Below are 20,695 nucleotides of genomic sequence, written 5' to 3'. Positions count from 1 at the left end.
CAGAGAGGTTCGGGAGGTTTTTAATTAACTTGTTCTGACATAAGTAGTCGTTTGGTGCACCGGTTTCCCAAAGTGAGGTCCAGGGACCGTCGGTGGGGGGGGGGGGCACTGTGGAGGGTTAGAGGAGACACTCGCCGCGTCCCAATTCCACACAACACACTGATTCAAAGCAGCTGATTCTGTTGATTTCCACAATTATCCCACACACAATGCAACGGGAAACGAGGAGCGACTCACAGCTGGGACACATTAAATGAACTGAACTGTGGACGATGGTGGAACGGCACCAGGGAGATCTTCATTTGCCAAAGTCACAGTAATGCATTCGGACAGTAAGTGGAGAAGGTAACCTGGATTATCTCTACGCTCGGTTGTGAAGTGTGTTCAGAGGTTCATAAGAAGCGGACGTAGTCGCCGTGATGTCACCCGTTGGTTTGCCGTCTGCCGCTTCGAAGCCTCGACTTCGGCGATTTTGGAAACGTCCCCATCTTGTTCTTTTTCGGTGGAATGCCGGAAAAGACATTGTTAGGCAACCAAAGCGGCTACGATCGACTTCCATCGGCTGAAAACACACCTTGTGAAAGGGTTAACGTTGCAACACGACAACACAGACGACTCCCAGACCTGTCAATCAGCGTGTAGCCCCGCCCCTAAATCATCCCCTGCTTTATGGTGTGTTTGACTCTAAATGGAGCATAATGTACTAAATGAACATCATGCTGTATTGAAGAAGACTGTAAACTAGAGATTGAGACCATAAACTCATGTTTACAATGTTTACTGAGGGAATAAATCAAGAGAGAAGTAGAGTCATTTTAGACTAGACTTCTATACAACCAGAGGAGTCGCCCCCTGGTGGACACTAGAGAGAAGTAGAGTCATTTTAGACTAGACTTCTATACAACCAGAGGAGTCGCCCCCTGGTGGACACTAGAGAGAAGTAGAGTCATGTTCTCATAGGCTTCCATACAACACGATAGTCTCTTATCTTATCTATCTCAACGACACTCCAACCTGTTTAACTTCTGCAATATCAGACAACACATGAGGTCAGTGCATGAATCCACCTAACGGTCACTCTTTGACTTTTTGACACCAGCTCTCTAAAAACACTGAAAGTGGTGAAGTTTTAAAACATGAAGGCTCGCCGGGCCTTCTTCTTTCGACCCGCATTAATCTACGAGGAGCGGAGCGCCAGCGCTGATGCTGGACGAGTGGATGTCCAGCGTCAGCAGCAGACTGTTGTTGTTGCTGTCCAGGACTCGTGGTCATAAAGGACATAATATTACTTTCTTCTTATGAACACAGTGAAAAGCCGGGCAGATCACCGATGACCAGCTCCTTACCCCTCGTCTCCTCTCCTCCTTGATCTTCCCCCGCTGTTTGCTTTACTTTATTTTCTGTTTTTACTCCCCCCCCCCCCCCCGCCCTCCTCCCCCCTCCCCCTGTAATTTTTTCGTGCAAAGAATAAAATTTCATCCGCGCGGGCTCTGGGAAAGGCGGCCCTCGGATTGGCCCTTGCCCGTACAGATGCTTTGAATTTACGGGGCTTTTCTGCCTGCGAGGAGAAGAAGCAGGGAGGGATGGACGGGGGGGGGTTGAAGGGGGGGGGGTGAAGGGTGGGGGGGTGGGTGGGGTGGTGAAACCTGCCTGTATTTCCTGAGGATTATTCTTCAGATGGGCTCCCTCAGAGGAGGTCTCAGGTCCCGGCCTCCCTGGATGGCTGGGAAACTGACCCCCATCTGACTCCGTGGGCTTCTTTGTGCCCCCGCCAGCTAGTAAGTAGCCTTTTCGAGGACGGGACCGAGGCCCGGTCCACCTTTCTTAAAAGTGTAACCCCAGTGATTCTGAATCTGGGAACGTGGCGACGAAGTCCAACGCGGTCAGAAACACAAGCGGACGATCATCGCTGTGGGTCAGCCGAGTTTCTCCTCAGAGAAAACCATCGACTCCGTCCATCGATCGTCTGTTGTGACGTCTTCGTCATCGCTCTGTCCTCAAACGTCCCTCATACCATAACAAAACAGGTTATTTGTGAAAGACTTCCAAAAATAACTCCAATGTTTTGCTGATTTTTTTTTAGGAAAAAGGAAAACAAGACACACCAGAACTACTTTTTAGGCCACTAAAAGTACTTGACTGAAGCATCTATAATCAATATTAACGCCATAGAAGGCAGTATTCTTCAGCCCTGATAAACCCGCTGTGTGCTACTTAGAGATAGCTGGTGAACCTAGTGGAGCATTTAGCAGCTAAAGGAAAAGGAATTTCCCTCAGGAGCTGGTGGAGACCCAAAACGGAGCTAAGAGGAGAGTACATATTGGATTTACACTCCTTTCTTTGAATCACCAACCCAGCTGACTTTCACATGGTGTTGGACCGGTGGCGAAATTGAGTATTTTTGTCGTTTCATTGTTGTCTGAAGTCTTCTTTAAAACGGTCCACTAATAAGACGTGACGAGACACCCGGCGTTTGCTTTCTCGCGTTCCGTCTTTGTGCCGTTGAAAAATTGGGGGCGAGGCGTGCGGAGGATGCATGTAACCCCGATTACAGGCCAGAAAAATGGCGTCAGAAATGTCATCGAACAGGGACGTAAACGGCGCCAAACACGCGGCGCGTCACGCTCCCTCTCTGCTGTAGTCTCGCCTAAAGTCGTGACCCTAAGACGTGATCGGAGTCCATGTCTCACGCTCTCAGAAACACTCCGACCCTGTTGAGCTGGAGATCCTGAGGCTTCTGAATGCGTCGCTCTGTCAAATTAAATAAACACAGCATGTCATCCTTCTGCCATTTGTTCAGCAACCTTTCAAATTACGCTCACTTTAATACACCGCTGATGGATTTATGACGACATGGAAATGCACACACACACTTTAAATTAAACTCACACACACACACACACACACACACACACACACACACACACACACACACACACACACACACACACACACTTTAAATTCCTCACAGTTCCTCGCAGCACCTTTAAAAGACGGCGAACGCACAAAATCATCTCGTAATCTCAAAACGGGACAAATGTGTGTTTTTAAAGGTATTTTATTACCGGAGTGTGTACAGACCTTTTTTGTAGAATCATCAATTGTAGCAATTATTTAGAAAGCATTTAACTTTTTTTTTTCTTCTTTTTTTTTTTTTCTCCATAAGAAAAGTTAGGCTTTTGAAAAGTCCAAATGCAGCAGGGCAGTCGGGTTCCTCACATACGTATATATATATATATATATATATATATATATATATATATATATATATATATATATATATATATATATATATATGTGTGTGTATATATATATATATATATACATATATGTATATATATATATATATGTGTGTGTATATATATATATATATATACATATATGTATATATACATATATGTATATATATATATACGTCCGTCAATCCCAATTCAAATCAAAGCAGCGTCCGCGTGGAGAGACCTGCTGCTTGCACAGAAAATGGCTGAGATGAGAAATTCCAATTCTTGATTACAGGGCGCCATCTAGTGGCGGCGGAATGGACCAAAAAAAAAAAGCAAAACCAAAAACAAAACAAAAAAGCAACAGCAGAGAGCTTCTATTTCCAGTAGTGAGTACGTTTGTTTTATGGCTTAACGAAGACAAAACACACACAAAAAAAAAAATTCACAACTCTCTCACTAGCTTTTTTTTTTTTGTTCTCTTCCAAACCACCTGTGCCTTTCTGAATCAATTAAAATTCAAAAAAGAAATCTATGTTACAGTCCAATATTCTTCTATAACAATTCACAAATACTCCATCTATATAAACATCGATAGGAACACACAATGTAAACCAATCGTGCCCTGCAAAAACCTTCATTTCTACTATTTTATGTCATAAATTAATCTATGTTTTACGGTAAATGACAGTATAAACCGACGACCCCGGTACCAGGATGATTACTATATCATAGCGGTCGTCGGTTGACTTATTCCTCTCGAACTGAATACGTTGTGAGGAAATCAAAAGGTCTCTGCAGCACACAAGGAAACGCTCCTTTTTTTTTTTTTCATTCTTTTTTTCCGCCCCGTGTAAAGGAAGGCAAACACAGAAATCTTTGCGACACACAACACAACGAACTCATCCCGTCGTTCTGTTCAACGACGTCTCCTGAAGACCAAAAGCAGAGAAAACTAAACGTTACCTTGTCGTGTCACAGCACCGTCAACAACAGAGAGGATGAGCAGAGAGAAGGGAAATCAAAACACCAACACTCAAGCCAGCGTCGAGTGTTCTCGAGATGAAAATAAGGAGAATAGCCGTTTTCTTTTTTTTTTACTGCCATTACATGCATTAACCCGTATTCTTCAGACTTCTCTGGAAGCCCGGTAGTTGAGTTGCAGCTCTCTCTCATAACATCTTTTACCGTATATATGTATATATGTATATATGTATATATATATATAAATATATATGTATATATACGGTAAAGATTAAATCTTAAAGTGAGTCCTTTCACTTGTTTTGTAGGGCACTGCTTGTATTAAAAGACCGTAGAATGAGCAGTGCACTTTTACATTTAAACGCCAGAAGTGACAAGTAAATGAGAAATTAAAAACAAATATTAGGAAGAAAAAAAAACAAAAAAAAAACAACGCAATAAAATAAAAATTGTGGAGGCGAATGCTCCGAACTCTTTTAGCTCGTCTCCAGCTTGGCCATTTCCTGCACGTAGATGCCGATGCTCTCGCTGTCAAACAGCACGAAGTAGACCGTCTTGATGGTGGAAGACATGGTGGCCACGAAGTAGGTGGAGATGGACTTCAGGATCAGCTGGGCCGCCGTCTGCTTCGGGAAACCGTTCCTGAAACACGCACACACAGAGAGAGAGAGAGAGAGAGAGAGAGAGAGAGAGAGAGAGAGAGAGAGAGAGAGAGAGAGAGAGAGAGAGAGAGAGAGAGAGAAAGAGAGAGAGAAAATCAAAATGAGACGGAAGGAGAGAGGAAAAGACAAAAGGCCTCACATGCATATATCTATACATTGGCAGCAGTGTGTGTGTGTGTGTGTGTGTGGTAGTAGTATGGTGGTTATCGGTGCATCTCAACGTATCGCCTCCTCAACGTTCTTCATTACTTTTTCATCAATTAATACGAGAGGTGATACATCTGAAGTCCCTTCTATTTAGAAAGAGAGTACAATATATATATATATATATATATATATATATATATATATATATATATATATTCTATAGTTATAAAAGCTGTACATAGATCCTCCTCCAGTGCATCGCAGGTGTCCTGTAATCTGTAGTAATCTGTAATCCTGAACACTTTTTGGCATTTCACGCTGCATGAATTATTTTAGCAGCTCGCAGACGTCGTCTAGTTACTTTTTCCAACTCGTATCTCTTCTCCTCTTACTTTGGTTTAAGTCACTGAACCTCCTGACCGGGGTTAACGACCGCATGCATAGTTATTTACCAAAGAGCAACAGACATAATGCCTCGTTTAAAAATCACTCCAATGCATTTTGTTTCTTTTTAGTAGCCTAAAGAGTTTGAGCGTCAGCATTCAGTCGCTCTAATATTCTAATTTAAAAAACAAAGTGTGCCGTTGAACGGCGCTAGATTAAAAGTCCGGCTCACTGAAGTCACAGCGGTTCATCCTGAGGGGAACATGAACGGCCGTACAACATGAGATATCTACAGTCTGAACCAAAGCGCCGGAGCAACCGGAGCAGCGCCGCTCCTACAGCGGCTTTATTTACGCCAAACAAATCATCGCTTTTGAGGCTTTTCTCTAAATCTTTGCTGGAGAGTCTCACTTTCTCACGCCTCGGCCTCCATTTCACTGAAACAAGCCGAAATCTCGCCCGGATCAAAGTGGAGGTGTTTACAGCCGTCGCCTAGGGGAACCGATGTCAACCCCCGCTTTTGACTGACGCAAAAAGGATTGAGAAAAATGTGCGAGCGTGAGGATTTCACTGCTGACGATGCAAGTGTGCCACTCAAGATGTTGTGAAGAGGTGGGAGAAGGCCTTTCTGCCAAGTGGAGCACGGGTCACCTTTGTTCGCGGTGGACTCGGATACAGTTTCTTGGTCTGGAACCAGGTTTGCGAAAGATTTTATGTAACCACAGTTTTTGCCAAACCGACTCTTTATTTTAGTTCTTAAGCCTGAGTGAAAACACCCTCAAGTTAATGTCCTTAACCCTCTGAACCTCCAAACCCGCTGGAGGGACAGGAAAGCGCGTTCGCTTTAAACAAACGCCAAAACTACAGCGGTCATCAGAGCCAGAAGCTGTAAAAAAAGGTTCATAATCGTCACGTTTTCCCCTTTCCGACGGGCCTTGAACACGTCACGTGTGTCTAACGCTTCTGTCGCAAAACGTCGACCGAAACTAAGCTTAAAATAGGGATTTCATCAAAAACATTATATTCTACTTTTCTCATTTGAAACTTTGCCTCAAACAAAGCGTTTACTCTAAACAGATGCTGTGAAAAACACCTGCATTCTACTTGCCTTTTTGAATTTTCAGGATTCACTGCATGGTAACTGTATTCCACGTTTCAGCGTGTTTTCTTACCTCCCGCTGCCGATGGAGGGGAAAGCCACGGACTTGAGCTTCTTCTCATCCGCCAGGGCCAGGCAGTTCTTCACCGTCTTGTCCAGCATCTCCTCACACTTGTCGGAGCCCCAGCCTGGACTGTTACAGTGGATGACGTACTTGGCGGGCAGACCGAAGCCGGCGGTCAACACGGCTGAGGGACGGAGAGAAAGAGAGGGTGTGGCGAGCGGTTAGTGAGGTGGGGAAGGGAAGAGGAGAGGAAACAAGGAGGGGGGGCAGAGCAGTAAGGGAACGTCCTTCAGGTAGAAAAGTGAGGATGGTTTAAGAGCTAGCATTCATAGTGGGAATAAAATATATCGAATAGATCTATGAGGGGTTCCACTTTTGATTATTTTAAAATACAAAGTCTGAAGTGATATCTTTAAATTGCTCGTTTTGTTCGGCCAACAACCCAAAATATGAAAGAAAATATTCACTTTCCAATTACATAAAAACAGAGACGAGCACCAAATCATCAGGGTTGAAAAAGCCAGATTTAAAACAAACTGAAAGATCAGCACCTTAAACGTCATATTGTGCTAAATCTGTGCTAGTTTAGTTGAGCCAGACAGCGAGTGAACTTCTTCACCTCCCACATGCTGCTGGATTCTCTCACGTCGCATCCATTTTTCAAAATCAGCTTCATTAACCCGTTTTGTTAGAAGTCAAAACCCCGGAGGCTTGAGACGCTAGAAGAACACGTTTGCTTCGTGGAAAAATGCGTGCGGCAAATCTCCAAGAGCTTGAAAAGGGCTCGGCCGGGTGTCTTACGGCGAGGTGAAACACTTCTCCAGACAGCTGAAGAAGAAGCACAGACGGAGAGGAAGAAGTTAAACCGGCAGAGTAAAGACTCTGCCAAAAGCTTCCAACTCTGTGAAGTGAGAAAGCCTCTCTCCGGTCAGATTTTATTAGCCCACAGCGAACGCGTCACGGGACCGGAGTCAAAGCCGAAGACGAGCTCATTTCCAGATGGCGCACAAAGGAGGATGGAGAGACTTCACACGGCAGAGCGAGCGGCAGCCACACTGATCTGGTGGAGAGGGAAAGTGTGCGGATGGTGATGATGATGATGATGATGATGACGGTTTGGGACAGAGGAACCGTGTGTGTGTGTGGTGGTGTTTGTGACTCGCACATCTGCAGATCACCCGTCAATCAAACCATATGGACGGTACTGCAACAATTCTGCTTCCCGTTTCATTTCTTGAACAACGCGGAGAAAGACTCGGATACCCGACCGACCTTGAAACAGGGAGGATCGCTCGCAAAAAAAAAAAAAAAAAAACCCAGACGAGCAAATACTTTTTACGAGCATCTTCAAACGTGCCGAAGCACTTGTTCTGAGCCAGGTCTGGTCGGGACGACCGATCCAGATCCCCACAGAATCCCTGACGGGCTCCGCTGACCTCGGTGTTCACTTTCACCTGGTGATCTATTCACGAGTTTGGGATTATGATGCTGACTGTTAAGAGAGAGCAGCGAGTGAAGCTGGGGAGCGAGAGAGACAGATGGAGAAAGAATAAGACCAACTGAAGGATGAAATAATCGGACTCTTTAAAAGCCAGCAGTTTGAGACTCAAGTCACCAAGGACAGATATTATGGCCCATACTAAATGTCTATGATGACAAAATAACCACCGCTTCTCTCAAAAGTTCAAAGACAATGGAAACTCTAGCAAAATGTAGCCTTTAAGAGAAGTGTGTGTGTGTGTGTGTGTGTGTGTGTGTGTGTGTGTGTGTGTGTGTGAAGAGAGATTTACGGGACACACTGACGTCACTGTCACAGGAGCTGGATGGTGCTCGAGTCGATCGATATCAACATAATGTCCGATGGTGACATTTGGAAGAAAGTCCTGAAAAGTCAGTGTCACCCAGAGCAGGACGACAACAGAAGAAGTTGCGATTGCAGCGTTGCTCTCGAGTTCACGGTCGGTGCGCTTTTTCCTCACATGATGCGGACGTTTAACTGATTGCGGCGAAGCGGAGGCGTCTTTAAGCAGAACTCTGAATCGTTAACTCGAGGTGGCTTCTGAGCGCGTTAGGAAACCAATAATAATCAACTAGAAAACGTGCACTCAGTAGAGTTCAGACCTCCGTCAGGCGCCTCTGTAACGACCGCTGACCTATAGTGTGACTGAACGAATATAATCCCAGGCGAGCGGCTCAGACGTCGTATAAAACACGTCGCGCAATCTTGCACTTACCGCCGGCCACCTCCAGAGGGCCGTTTTTCTTCTTCAGCTCCGACAGCGCTTCGGTGAACTCCTTCCCGCCCTTCTTTTCCAGAGCAGAGCCTGTCGGCGGAGGAGAGGAGTGGAGTGATTACACACACACACACACACACACACACACACACACACACACACACACACACACACACACACACACACCTCGTAACACTGCCGACAGGACAGAATGAGGAGAGGCGATGTCATGCAGACAGGCAAGCAGGCAAACATGGAGACGGACAGACAGACATGGAGACAACGATGCTGTCAATCATTTTTTTTTTTTACCTGGCTTCTCTCTCTGAGCTCATGCCACACACACACACACACACACCAACACACACACACACACACACACACACACACACACACACACACACACACACACACACACACACACACACACACACACACACACCAACACACACACACACACACACACACACACACACACACACACACAGCCTCTGTTACTTCATTTGTGAGACGTAGAAAAGGTCTCTCAAAGGAAGCAACAGAGCCCGGAGTGCAAAGATTCAGGGCTGCTGTTTTCCAAATGACTCACTCAGAGTCGGTTAAACCAATGTGTGAAAGCCGGAGGTCCCTAATTACTTCCCTCTGTCCTCACATACCGGCTTATCTGCAGCGGACCTGAGGGCCTTCTCTTTGTTCTGTTATATATGAAAATGTAAAAGCTCCTAGAACTTGTTTAAAGTAAAAACGGGAAGTTAAACTCTGAAGAGGAGGAGGATTCATTTGAATGGGTGGAGGACGTCACTCCACGCTGATCACACTCCATCAGATTTACTCAGCGCTAAACAGAGAAGCCACAAAGGAAACCAGGGAGGAGATTAAAGTCTAAAAAGTAATGTTCTGGCTGCAATATCATTAAAATACAGGCAGGAGAGACAAATACAAATCGGGTTAATATCAGCCCTTTAGAGAAAAGTTAGTGATAACAAGCTTAAAATATTAAAAACAGCCAATAACGAGCAAGCAGATGAAATATATATTTATATCATCAACGTGTCAATCAAAAGCTCGGTGGATTCTCTTTCTAACCAGCTGAACTGACAGCACAGTCGAGGGGAACGGGGGAATGAAGCGAGCCCCGGATCGCCTGCATTTCAGTCGAGTGGAACAAAAAAAGCGGCAACAAACGAGCTGCAGCAGCTGCAGCAGCTGCAGCAGAAGCAGCTGCTGCATGGCTTCAGAGTTACGTACGCATTACGCGACGCACTCAGCTGCTCTCTGTAGATCGAGTCTCTGTTCCAACACTGCGCTTGGATATTAGATCTATTGGAACACAGTAAAGTACTGTATATGTTTTCTTAAGTGGGATTAGCTGTAAATCGAATCATCGCCACATCCCCGTTTATTTACACATTTTGCAGGAGTTTGGCTGTTTGAAATATTGTGCAAATGTATTTTGAGGAGAAGAACAGCAGGGAGTCGTGTTAAAAATGTATTCTTAAAAACTGCTGCGATGTTTGTCTCCACAGACTGCAGGGCAGACGATCTGGAATATGCAGAGAGAGAGAGAGAGAGAGAGAGAGAGAGAGAGAGAGAGAGAGAGAGAGAGAGAGAGAGAGCAGACGGGCCTCTGTGGGTCGGATGGTTCCTTTACCTACTTCACCACCTGTATAGAGGGAGGAGTTGGTCGGGTGAACGACAGCTTCGCTATCCACGATGGAAATGTCGGCTTGGACAACTTGCAACTACAGACGACAACGACAACAACAACAACAACAACAACAGGCAAACATGGTGGTAAAAACAGTGTGTGTGAGAGAGATCAGGAGCAAAAAAAAAAAGAATAATAAATAGAACCAAAAAGGATGAACGAGAAGAACGGAGATGTGAGGGCACTCCTTATTGGCATCACAAGGAAACAAGGAGGCAAGTGAGGACGCGGTGGGTCACATGATGTAATCAGGAAGCAGGACGGCACCCCGGGGCCAGATGTACTGTCACACTTTACTCACTGAGATGTTTGCAGCTTACACCATTGTTAGATTGCATGTTTAAATTTAAAAACGGGGGACATTGAGAAAGCGACCATCTGACTGATCGTGTCGTCCACATTTCTTGAGCAGATCAGTCTCTGATCAGACTCCAGGCTGTCGACCTCACAGAGAGCGGCTGACGAGGGTTCACGTCGAGCTTTTACTGTAAACTGGTGCTCGGATTCACAGCAGTTGTCGTGAATTTACAGTGATTATTGTGATTTTTTTTTTGGTTGTTTTTTTTGAAGAAAGGTCTGACAGCCATCTGAAAAGGAGGACAACCTGGAATGAACCTGGACACATTTACACGAGAGGAAGAGCAAGCAGGGATCACCGCTCTGAGGCGCTCCGATCAAAATCCTTGAATGTCTCCACTTGCTGCTGGGATTTGTTTGATTTCAATGCAATACTTTCTATTGACCTTTCAGAGGAAAATCCGTCTTCCTCTTCGGCTGAGCGACTCGAGGTCCTCACCGGGAATTCACACGGTGATAAATACGTTACTTCATTTCCTCGACAGACGTCTGCGTCTTTCATCGGCGTTTTACTGAAATCTTTACGTCATTTAAGAATCACAACGAGGGAATCTGTTTTTACTACGTGAGAACACTAAGAGCAACAAAACCCAGAGAGGGAGGAAACTGAAGAGAGAGATCTTTAGAAGTTAAAAACGTCCGTCTGATTATTAAAAGTCGTGTAGCAGTAGTGAACATGAAGCTAATTCTTCATCTTTTTTTAAAGGTTGATTCAAACAGATTTTCGATTTTACTTCATGTTCCGAAGTGTCCAAACTAATTGTGTTTCCTTGTAGATTTAATCTTCCACTTCCATCGACCAGCTTTGCCTAAATGAATCATTTAGCAGCGGCTATCAAGCTTTTTCAACATTCAAGGATTTTAAAATCTCAAAACTGTGAGCAGAGAGGATGGGGGGGGGGGGGGGGGGGCTCACCTAGATCATCTTTAAGTTCAAGTTCAGCATTGGTGGGGTTGATGACCCCCTCCACGTCAAAGCCAGCCAAGTTACTGACCTCGCTGTGGATGAGGTTGAGCTGCGGAGGAGGGGGGGGAGCAGTGGAGGGGGGGGAGGGGGGGAGGCATGCCGAGAAGGAGGAGGGAGGAAGAGCAGGAAGGAAGAGGGGAGGAAGCAAAGCAATTAAAACCAGATTCACACCACAGCTTAAACAAAAACAGGGATACCTTGACCTTCTGATGACTTATAGAAGCGAACGTTCGGCGTCTACCGGCGCTACAGCTGGAAGCTCACGGCGAGTGAATGCTACATGCTACACCGCTAACCGCTAACCGCTAACCGCTTCATCAGCGTCAGTCAGCGTAGAACCCTCTGGGAGAGCCCTTTCATTCAGTACCTTACACCAGGTCCAAAACAGCACAGCGGGCCTGCGGGTGCATTGATTGGTGAACGCTCAATGATTTAAGATGTCAACGGACAGAGGCTGAATGATGAGGACCGCACAGACACCAGCTGAAACGTGCTGGATGGACAGCAGACATTTTGACTCCGTGTTACGAACATTAACAGCGGTTCTCTTCTACTCATGCCTGTGCTTGTCAGTGACATGTCAAAAGACAGCTCTATGTGGCGTGGATCTACTCATACGCAGCTGTGTTTGCAGTTATTTCAGAGCGTAAAAGAGTGTTTATGTCGTTGTTCAGCTCCGTATTAAATGTCCCTTTAGTCCTGCTGTTCCTACTGAATGTCGGTTTATATTCTACTCAAGACAAATCCAAATATATATATTTTATATCTTATATTTAGTTTGAAGCCAACATATTTACCTCGACCGAGGGGCGTAATCTAAAAAAACGACGAAGTGGAAATGTCATGGTACCCTCCTAAATGTTAAGAATTTAAAATGCATCCGTTAGTAGAGTCTACGACTCACGAGTCATCTGTTGCACAAACGCCACGTTTCACCCAAATTATCCCAAAACAAAAAAGCACCGACAACAGAGCGGCGGTTTAAAAAAAAAAAAAAAAAAAAAAGTGTGTGAGACAGCTGTGCTAAATGAGGCTAGAGAAACAGAGAAACAGAGTCGCGTTTCTATTCATGGCTTCATTATCTTAATCACTGGACGAGTTTATTCATCAGAGCTCGTGTGACATAGCGAGCTAGCCACTCGACACGCAATGCATCCTGGTACATGTAGGCACCAGCGAGGTTCTGCAGAAGCAGAAATCGGCGTTTCCCTCTCAATACTGCGCACATTTCTTCGGTGGAACCACGTTTACCATCGGCACTGATCGGGCGAATGTTCCCCTTTTAATGCGACGCATCTGGGACTGTGCATTAGAACGACCATGAGCGTTTAAACTCTGAACATGTCGGCCTTCAGAAGTGGACGACGCGACGTTCACTGAGGAATCCTTTAAAGACCGGAGTCTGCTGCTCCGTCAGGTCAGCGGTGTTAAATCAAAGCATGCGGTGGAGTTAGCGGCATTTAAAGAGTCACAGCTGAGCTGAAATGTGGAGCTCTGGAAGTAAATTTCCCAAAAATCATGAGCCAAAAAAAAAAAAATCATAATAAATTAGCAACTGCTATCCATCTACTGTAGGGAATCTATAGATCTTCAGATCTTCAACATTAAAAAAAGATGCGACTCTCAGGCAAATTTACTTCCATGTTGCAGTTAGAAAAAAAAAGAAGAAGTTGTTTTTATGCTCAGCAGCAGAACCAAAGCGAGGGAAGCCTCCAGATGTGAGATGCAGTTAGACAAACACGGCACTCATGGCTGCTGCTGTTACGGTTAAAGCCGCTATATGAATATATATATGAATATATATATGAATATATATATGAAGTGTGGTGAATTAAAGCAGACCCGTTAGGAAGTACAGCGGGATGGAACATATCACAAAACAGATAATTAATTACAACATCGCCAGCCTATTAAATCTGCTTCAGTTGTGATGGAAACGTATCGATAACAGACGGCAGGTCTGAAGTATTTCTGATTTAAAAACCCTGTGGCTGAGAAGAACACAGACTCAGTTCATCTTCTGATGGATCTCGGTGAGATATCAACTTTAGAGTCCTGGTCTGCGTCTCTGAACGTCTTACCTTATGTTTTTATCAGTTATCACACACGTGACTTATTCATGAGCCTTATTTCAGCCCGGCATGAGTTTGGTATCTGTTCTTCCCAGACTTAAATTATTCAATAGTACGACTGCATACTGTAGGTCAAAAAAACCAGACAGAAAACAGCAATCTTTAGGATTTATCTGTCATCAGTATTATGTTGATAAAACAACTCGGAGAGAAGGAGAAAGACAACGTGTCGAGGCGTCTGTCAGGGCCTTCGTCCTCCGCACGCCAACACAACTTCAGGATAAATTACTAAATGTGTGACTTTAACCTCAAAGATTTTCAGACTTGATAATCTCCGATACGCCACCGTGCGACACAGACTCAACCTGTGGATGAGCGTATATTCAGACACAGACGTGTGTGGACTGACCTTCTGACCCAGGAAGAGGCTCTTGGTGGAGAGCACGGTGAAGCTGTCGACCGGGGAGCCCTCGGTGGTGCTGTCCGCCGACGCCGCCTTGCTCACCTCGCCCTGCTTCTGTGAACACAGAACGCACAACGGGCGACGCGATCAGACCCTCTGCGGGACAGAGCACTGCTTTCTCTTGGTGCCCGCTGTGGGGAGGTCAAGAGGTCAAGAGGTCAGCTACGTACGGCGTCAATGCTGAAGCTAGTTAGTTCGGTTTCGGGTGTTATTTAAGGTTGCAGATAGAAAACCTTTTAACTAACAATATTTGGCATGACAGCTTTTAGTATGACATGCCAATGGAACTTATCCTACTTCTGAATAAGACAGAAGAGCCCCTTTGTAGTTCCTGTTCAGGACATTCGGGTCTGTTTTTAATAGTAGACAAATGTAGCTTTTCCACAAAATCTGTAGAATCAAAACTACCGTTTTGATTCTACAGATGAATAGATCGGCGTACCACAGCGACAACACCGTTAAGCGGTTCTACTGAGCGGTTCTGGTGCTCCTGAGCGGCCAAAACACACACACTTCCCAATCACCGGCGTTCAGATGGAGGAGTACCTTAGCCTTCGCTCCCCCCTTTTTCCCGCTCATTTTCTTGCTCGCCGATTTCTTGACCGGCTTGGGTTTTTTCTCGGGGGCGGGCGACACGGGCATCTCCAGCTTTCCCTTTATTCCTCTCTTCTTGGCCAGCAGCTCCGGATGGATGTTGGGCAAGACTCCACCCGCTGCGATGGTCACACCTTTCAGCAACTGAGGCGGGAAGACAAGGTCAGTGAGAAATCAATCCCAAAAAACTCAAACAAAAGTATCTTTTCTTTTTTTAAAAAGGAGAATGCAAACACCACTGGTGCCCAAAATAGGAGCTTTTAACCCTCTGAACCCCCGAGCAGCTTCGTTGAGACTTCTCTCCCGTCACATTTGACTTTCTGTGGCTTTTCCTGCACCTCCATGGAAACAGCACACTCATGGCCAGACGTAGAGGGAACTCAAACGTGTCTTTTGTGCAGAATAACAACAGTTACAATGCTATAAATGATTAAAAATGAGTGGAAAACACTGGAATCAATTTACTCGACGTGTCTTAAAGTGTTCACACTTCTCTCTCCTCAATGCTCTGTGATCAGCAGCCTGCAGTTTTTGATGAAATATCTAAAATTTGTAATCTTCGTTTGGCCGCTTTTTGTGACAGAAGTTTTTGTCACACGCGACGTGTTCAAGGACCGTCGGAAAGACGATCGTCTGACGATAATGGCCGGTTTGTGCGGCCTCTGGCTGCGTGGAACGGTGTGGTTTTGCCGATCGTTTTTCGGGTTCAGAGGGTTTTCAACAGTAGTGAGCGCAACATGTCTGAAATGCGTGCAGGACTCCGACCTGGTTCAGCTCCTCGTCGTTGGCGATGGCCAGCAGGATGTGTCGCGGTGTGATGCGACCCTTCTTGTTGTCCCTGGCTGCGTTACCTGCCAACTCCAAGATCTCAGCTGCAAAAAAAGATGATCATCGACAATCATCGTCGAGACGGTTTAGAAAAAGCAGTCCGACAGAACCCGTTTACTGCCGATGATAAACAATAGTAACAGACAGCATTTACAACTAGAAGGTGTAGGACCAACACGAACACGTCTTCTCACCGGTGAGGTACTCCAGGACAGCAGCCAGGTAGACGGGCGCTCCCACCCCGATGCGGTACTTGGGCAGGTCCCTCTTGATGTAGCGCAGCATGCGTCCTACGGGGAAGATGACCCCGGCCTTGGTGGACCGGGACGTCTTGGTCAACTTCTTCTTTGCTCCTCGGCTCGACATGGTGCTGAGACCCGCTGCCTGTGTCGGACTCTGCAGGGGAAACAAAATTGTGACCCGGGCCGACTTCCTCTACGGCTTTGGAGGTTTGTTTCCCTGTTTCACCCCAGAGCGTTAAACAGACAGACGTCAGCCGATACGGCCCTTGAACTCTCACTACATATAATATCGCATAATATTATTGTTATTATCGATTACCCAATTATCGGCTTCCTGTGTGTTTTCTTTAGATCACAGTCACCAGAACCTGGAGGGCAATGCTGCCGTCAGATCACTGCTGGGTACGGATATCACTGTATTGACAACAAGCCATCAAGCACCCTGGTGTCACCGGAATGCTCAGTTATTAAATGCACATTTGCATATTCATACGCTATGATGCATTGATGGTGATATTCAAGTAAAACACTATTTATATTTATTTTTTTCCCCTGAATAATGTTATGGTAAATATATATATATATATATATTTTAATTGTACCAGATGCAGACATCAATTAGCTGTCTTGATACTGATAATTAATTAGCGCCACACACACACACACACACACACACACACACACACACACACAAACAGGCCCGGTCTGTTTCCTTAATCACGCTGTAACGGTTGAATGTCACGCGATACATTGTATCAAAACATAAAAGCACCGATCGCGTCATTGACCAGCAGATTGAATGAATGAATACATAAATAATGAAGAAGACGCAGAATCTGCGGCATTTCTGCACTCCTGAACAGGTGTAGGTGAGTTTAAGCTCTCTTTCTCTCTCTCTCTCTCTCTCTCTCTCTCTCTCTCTCTCTCTCTCTCTCAACGATTTCCGCATGTCAACAGCTCAACGCACGTCTCCCGCACATGTATTCTATTCGAGACTAAAGCGACAAACACCAGTAAAACATCGAGCTGTCAGAGACGAGCTGAGCGCATTTTGTTGTTGTTGTTTTTTTTTTATCCCGTTTCGAGTCGGCGGGGCTCTCGAGTGGATATGAAGCCCGGCTGAGCGGCGGCAGCTGCCCGCTCCTCCTTCCCCTCCCTCCCACCGCCTGTCAGCTCCAGCAAGTCCTCGGCCTCCATGTAAAACACACACACACACACACACACACACACACACACACACACACACACACACACACACACACACATACATGACAACATTTACGGCTCGCCCGACAAATACGCGAACCGCGCCCGACACGACGCAACGGTTTGCAAACCCGGTTTTTTTTTTTTTATGGTTACTTACAAAAAAAAAAAACCAGCAAGGGGGGGGGAAAGAGGAGGAAAAAAAATGTCTCCGGTTCTCCGGTTCTCCGGGTAACAAGCCTGGGCAGTGTCCTCGACTCCCACAATCCACAGCGAGTTTAAATATCGGATGGGGAAGCCAGCGCGGACGTTCGCTGAATGTGGAATCTGCTGCTCGGAGATGATCTTTTTTTTTTTTTTTTAACCCCTTCACACCTTCAATCCACTCCTGTGCAAGAGGAGGGAGAGAAGAAGACCACGTGCTTCTAAAAAAAAAAAAAAAAAAAAAAAAACGCTGGAAACGCTGACGGGTTTTTTCCCGGAGCAGATCGATGGTACCGCTCACATTTAAAGGGACCAAGTGGGTAAGATGTGGTGGCATCCAGAGGTGCGCTGCAGATTTATACAGAGAGTCTATCATTACTGAATAGCCTTCTGCTCACACCCGCCCTCTGGAAAGCGTGTCGGAGAAGTACGGTGGCCTTCAGGTTCGGGATAATAATGATCTCTCCTATCAATACTCTGCCACATGACTAAATAATCGCTTTTAAAAACACATAGAGAATATCTAAAACAACAGGATTGGAATTTATATTTAAAATGTACATATTGTTTATAGAGCAGCAACAGTTATGTTTACGACAACAAAGTCACGATATATAAAGTCATTAATATCTCACTGGAAACAAATAATTATTAAAAATTAAAACGAATAACACTTCTGAGTCAAGTTAATAAAGGATTAAAGAACACAGACTACAGTGAGTGCTGTGCTTCGTGTAAACATAGCGGACGGTGGCCGATTGAATTGGGTTTCACTTTTGTTTACGTGTTTCACAGATGCGTTGATAAAGTATTGGCTTTTCACCAGCAAAATATTTTGTTATTGCGAGTACAGTAAGAAGCGGAGTTGTCCAATCGTGTTTGTGTCTATGTGTGTGTTTGTAGTTTGTAGTTTGTAGCACAAACAAAAACACTAGTAACGTCGGGGCTTAGACGACCCGCTCCCTATGTCAATATATATATATATATATATATATATATATATATATATTGCTTTGTCTAAGCTAACAAAAACACTACAATTATTAGTTTCAGGTGATTATACACAGATTAAAACATAGTTATGAATATTATCTTCCATTTACACACTGTTCCTTTAAGAGGCGGAGCAGTGGTTTGAACTAAATGCTAACGTTAGCTCGCTTACATTGCTCACAATGCAGACGCCATAATATTTAGCCTACAGAGTTCGCCATAGTTTAGCATGTTAGCAGTCGCTAGTTAGCGCATGAGGACAAAGCACAGCAGAGGCTGATGGGATAGTTTTTTTGCAGGTAATGCTGGTATTGGGATCTCAAAAGTCACAAGGGTTCATCCTCTGGGCACCATGAATATCTTTTGACAAAATGATGGAACAAAACATAGCCAGGACAGCTCCAGAAAAAAAAAAAAGGTGTGCAGCTCCCGATCATGAAGCGGGCCGAACCTTTGAATCCTACTGAACTGGTTTTAAAAGAGCCACAAACAAGCGTGACTCGTAAACATGCCGACACACGGTGTTAAGTCAATATTATAACCCTTTGTCAGTTGCGTCGCCAAATGGTGGTCAGGTGACCAAACACTCACGCCCACGCATAGGCTAATTTAAATAAAATGAACTCTCTGATCTCTTCTGACTCCTCCCTCTGTTTGTTGAGAGTCACATGGTGGATGCTCGTTAAAGCACAGGCGTTCCTTCTGAAGCAAACAGCGTGTCTCTTCTATTCGAAGCGTGACAGCGAGACGCGGCGGTTACAGGCAACACTGAAACTGAAGCGGCTGAATGGAATTCAGCCGTCATTAACTGTGTTATTAACCCCCGTTGAGAAAAAGGACCGTTATCAACAAGTGTGTGTGTGTGTGTGTGTGTGTGTGTGTGTGTTCTAATGCTGGGTTTAACTCCTCACCTCCTCATACATGCTTTTATTTTGAAGGCGAGGTACACCTGAGACACGGTTCAGGCTTCACGGCCTTCGGTGCGTCTGCGAGAGACGGGTGTGTTGCTAGAACCCGGCGGCACGGTGGCGACAGCTTCACACCAGAGGTCAGGCCTGAGGAGGAGGAGGAGGAGCAACCTGCTGTTTATGGAAGTCATTAAGACCGTCATTTACGCCACAATAAGATATAATTCAGACTAAAGACTCTACAGCTGACATGGGAATGATACATTCTGATTCAGCTTTTCAAAGTAAATGATTTTTCTCGTCAACGTTTTTCTAGAGAAAGTAAAAGTTATAGTTATTATATATATATATATATATATATATATATATATATATATATATATATATATATATATGTATACCTGCCATTTCATCCGCTTTATCAAATATTTAAAAGCAGAGTGTGACCTCCATTTCACATATATACTGGAAGTATATTAAAGTATATTAAAGTCAAATAGTCTGCATACCTGTTTGGGGGAAAAAAATAGCTGCAATGTACCCAAAACATATTTATATAGAGCAAAAGGGAATACATCAAATTCAGTTTACGCTAATCTTGTGACTTGAATTCAGTTTGGTAATATTTGGTGTGTGTGTGTGTGTGTGTGTGTGTGTGTGTGTGTGTGTGTGTGTGTGTGTGTTAGCTTCATAACTCTTGCTCACACACAGGGTGAGTTAGTTAACAGAGTTGGACATTCTGGCGCCCCCTGCTGGATGATACTGGAATAGATTTAAAATCTGCGAGACGCATTTTGGTTCTTTCAGTAGACTTTCTGCAACGACCACTGCTGTAGTATTTGATGATGTGTTTATTTAGCAGAGTTTGGTTCTGTCCAGAGACCCGGTTTGTGATCCCACAGACTTCTTGCTTCACTTCTTGGGTGTTTATGAGCAAAAAGTAAAAAGCTACACTGTGCATTTTCTGCCGCTAGACAACTTCACCGCTAACCTTTCCCTCTACTCAGATTACCAACACCTGTCTGGCCTGAGGGCAGCCACACACACACACACACACACACACACACACACACACACACACACAAAGCGAAGGTATGAAACAGTCAATGAAATGTGTTTTTCAAACAGTGTGAATCAATGCAAACATGAAAATATTAGGCTGATAGGTCCAGTAGTATTTGAGATTAGCCGTGGACAGACAGAAAATTGCACAAGCACACAAGCGGACACATAATCTCCTCTCGGTCATAACAATATGGACAAACTGTCCCGTAGTTAAGCCTAAAGAGAGCCTAAAAATACACTGAACAACAACAAGTACAACGGGTACAACAATACGGTGATACTCAGCTGCTATG

General features: G+C 44.8%; 1 protein-coding gene across 4 annotated transcripts; it reads right to left on the bottom strand.

Annotated features, from left to right (window-relative positions):
• Window positions 1-4,520: 4,520 nt before the first annotated feature.
• macroh2a1 (macroH2A.1 histone) lies at window positions 4,521-17,720 on the bottom strand. 4 transcript variants are annotated; one of them, XM_068731588.1, is made up of 9 exons: window positions 17,393-17,716; window positions 15,979-16,180; window positions 15,722-15,828; window positions 14,909-15,100; window positions 14,309-14,416; window positions 11,777-11,876; window positions 8,796-8,885; window positions 6,571-6,745; window positions 4,521-4,847 (listed from the first exon to the last, which is right to left on the bottom strand). In XM_068731588.1, exons 2-9 carry the CDS (start codon window positions 16,148-16,150, stop codon window positions 4,682-4,684), a joined length of 1,110 nt encoding a protein of 369 aa, XP_068587689.1. In that variant the 5' UTR covers window positions 16,151-16,180; window positions 17,393-17,716; the 3' UTR covers window positions 4,521-4,681. The 4 variants fall into 4 exon arrangements, with proteins under 4 accessions (XP_068587689.1, XP_068587691.1, XP_068587690.1 ...); XM_068731590.1 differs by lacking the exon at window positions 11,777-11,876 and adding an exon at window positions 10,447-10,537; XM_068731589.1 differs by lacking the exon at window positions 17,393-17,716 and adding an exon at window positions 16,346-17,374.
• Between the last annotated feature and the right edge of the window lie 2,975 nt (window positions 17,721-20,695).

The sequence above is a fragment of the Cebidichthys violaceus genome, unplaced genomic scaffold (genome assembly GCF_023349555.1).
Source record: "Cebidichthys violaceus isolate CVI_PGR_0920_01 unplaced genomic scaffold, fCebVio1.0.p SCAF_53, whole genome shotgun sequence".
Taxonomy (NCBI): domain Eukaryota; kingdom Metazoa; phylum Chordata; class Actinopteri; order Perciformes; family Stichaeidae; genus Cebidichthys; species Cebidichthys violaceus.
Note: the sequence above shows the minus strand (reverse complement) of the source record. Positions and strands in the feature narration are given on the sequence as shown.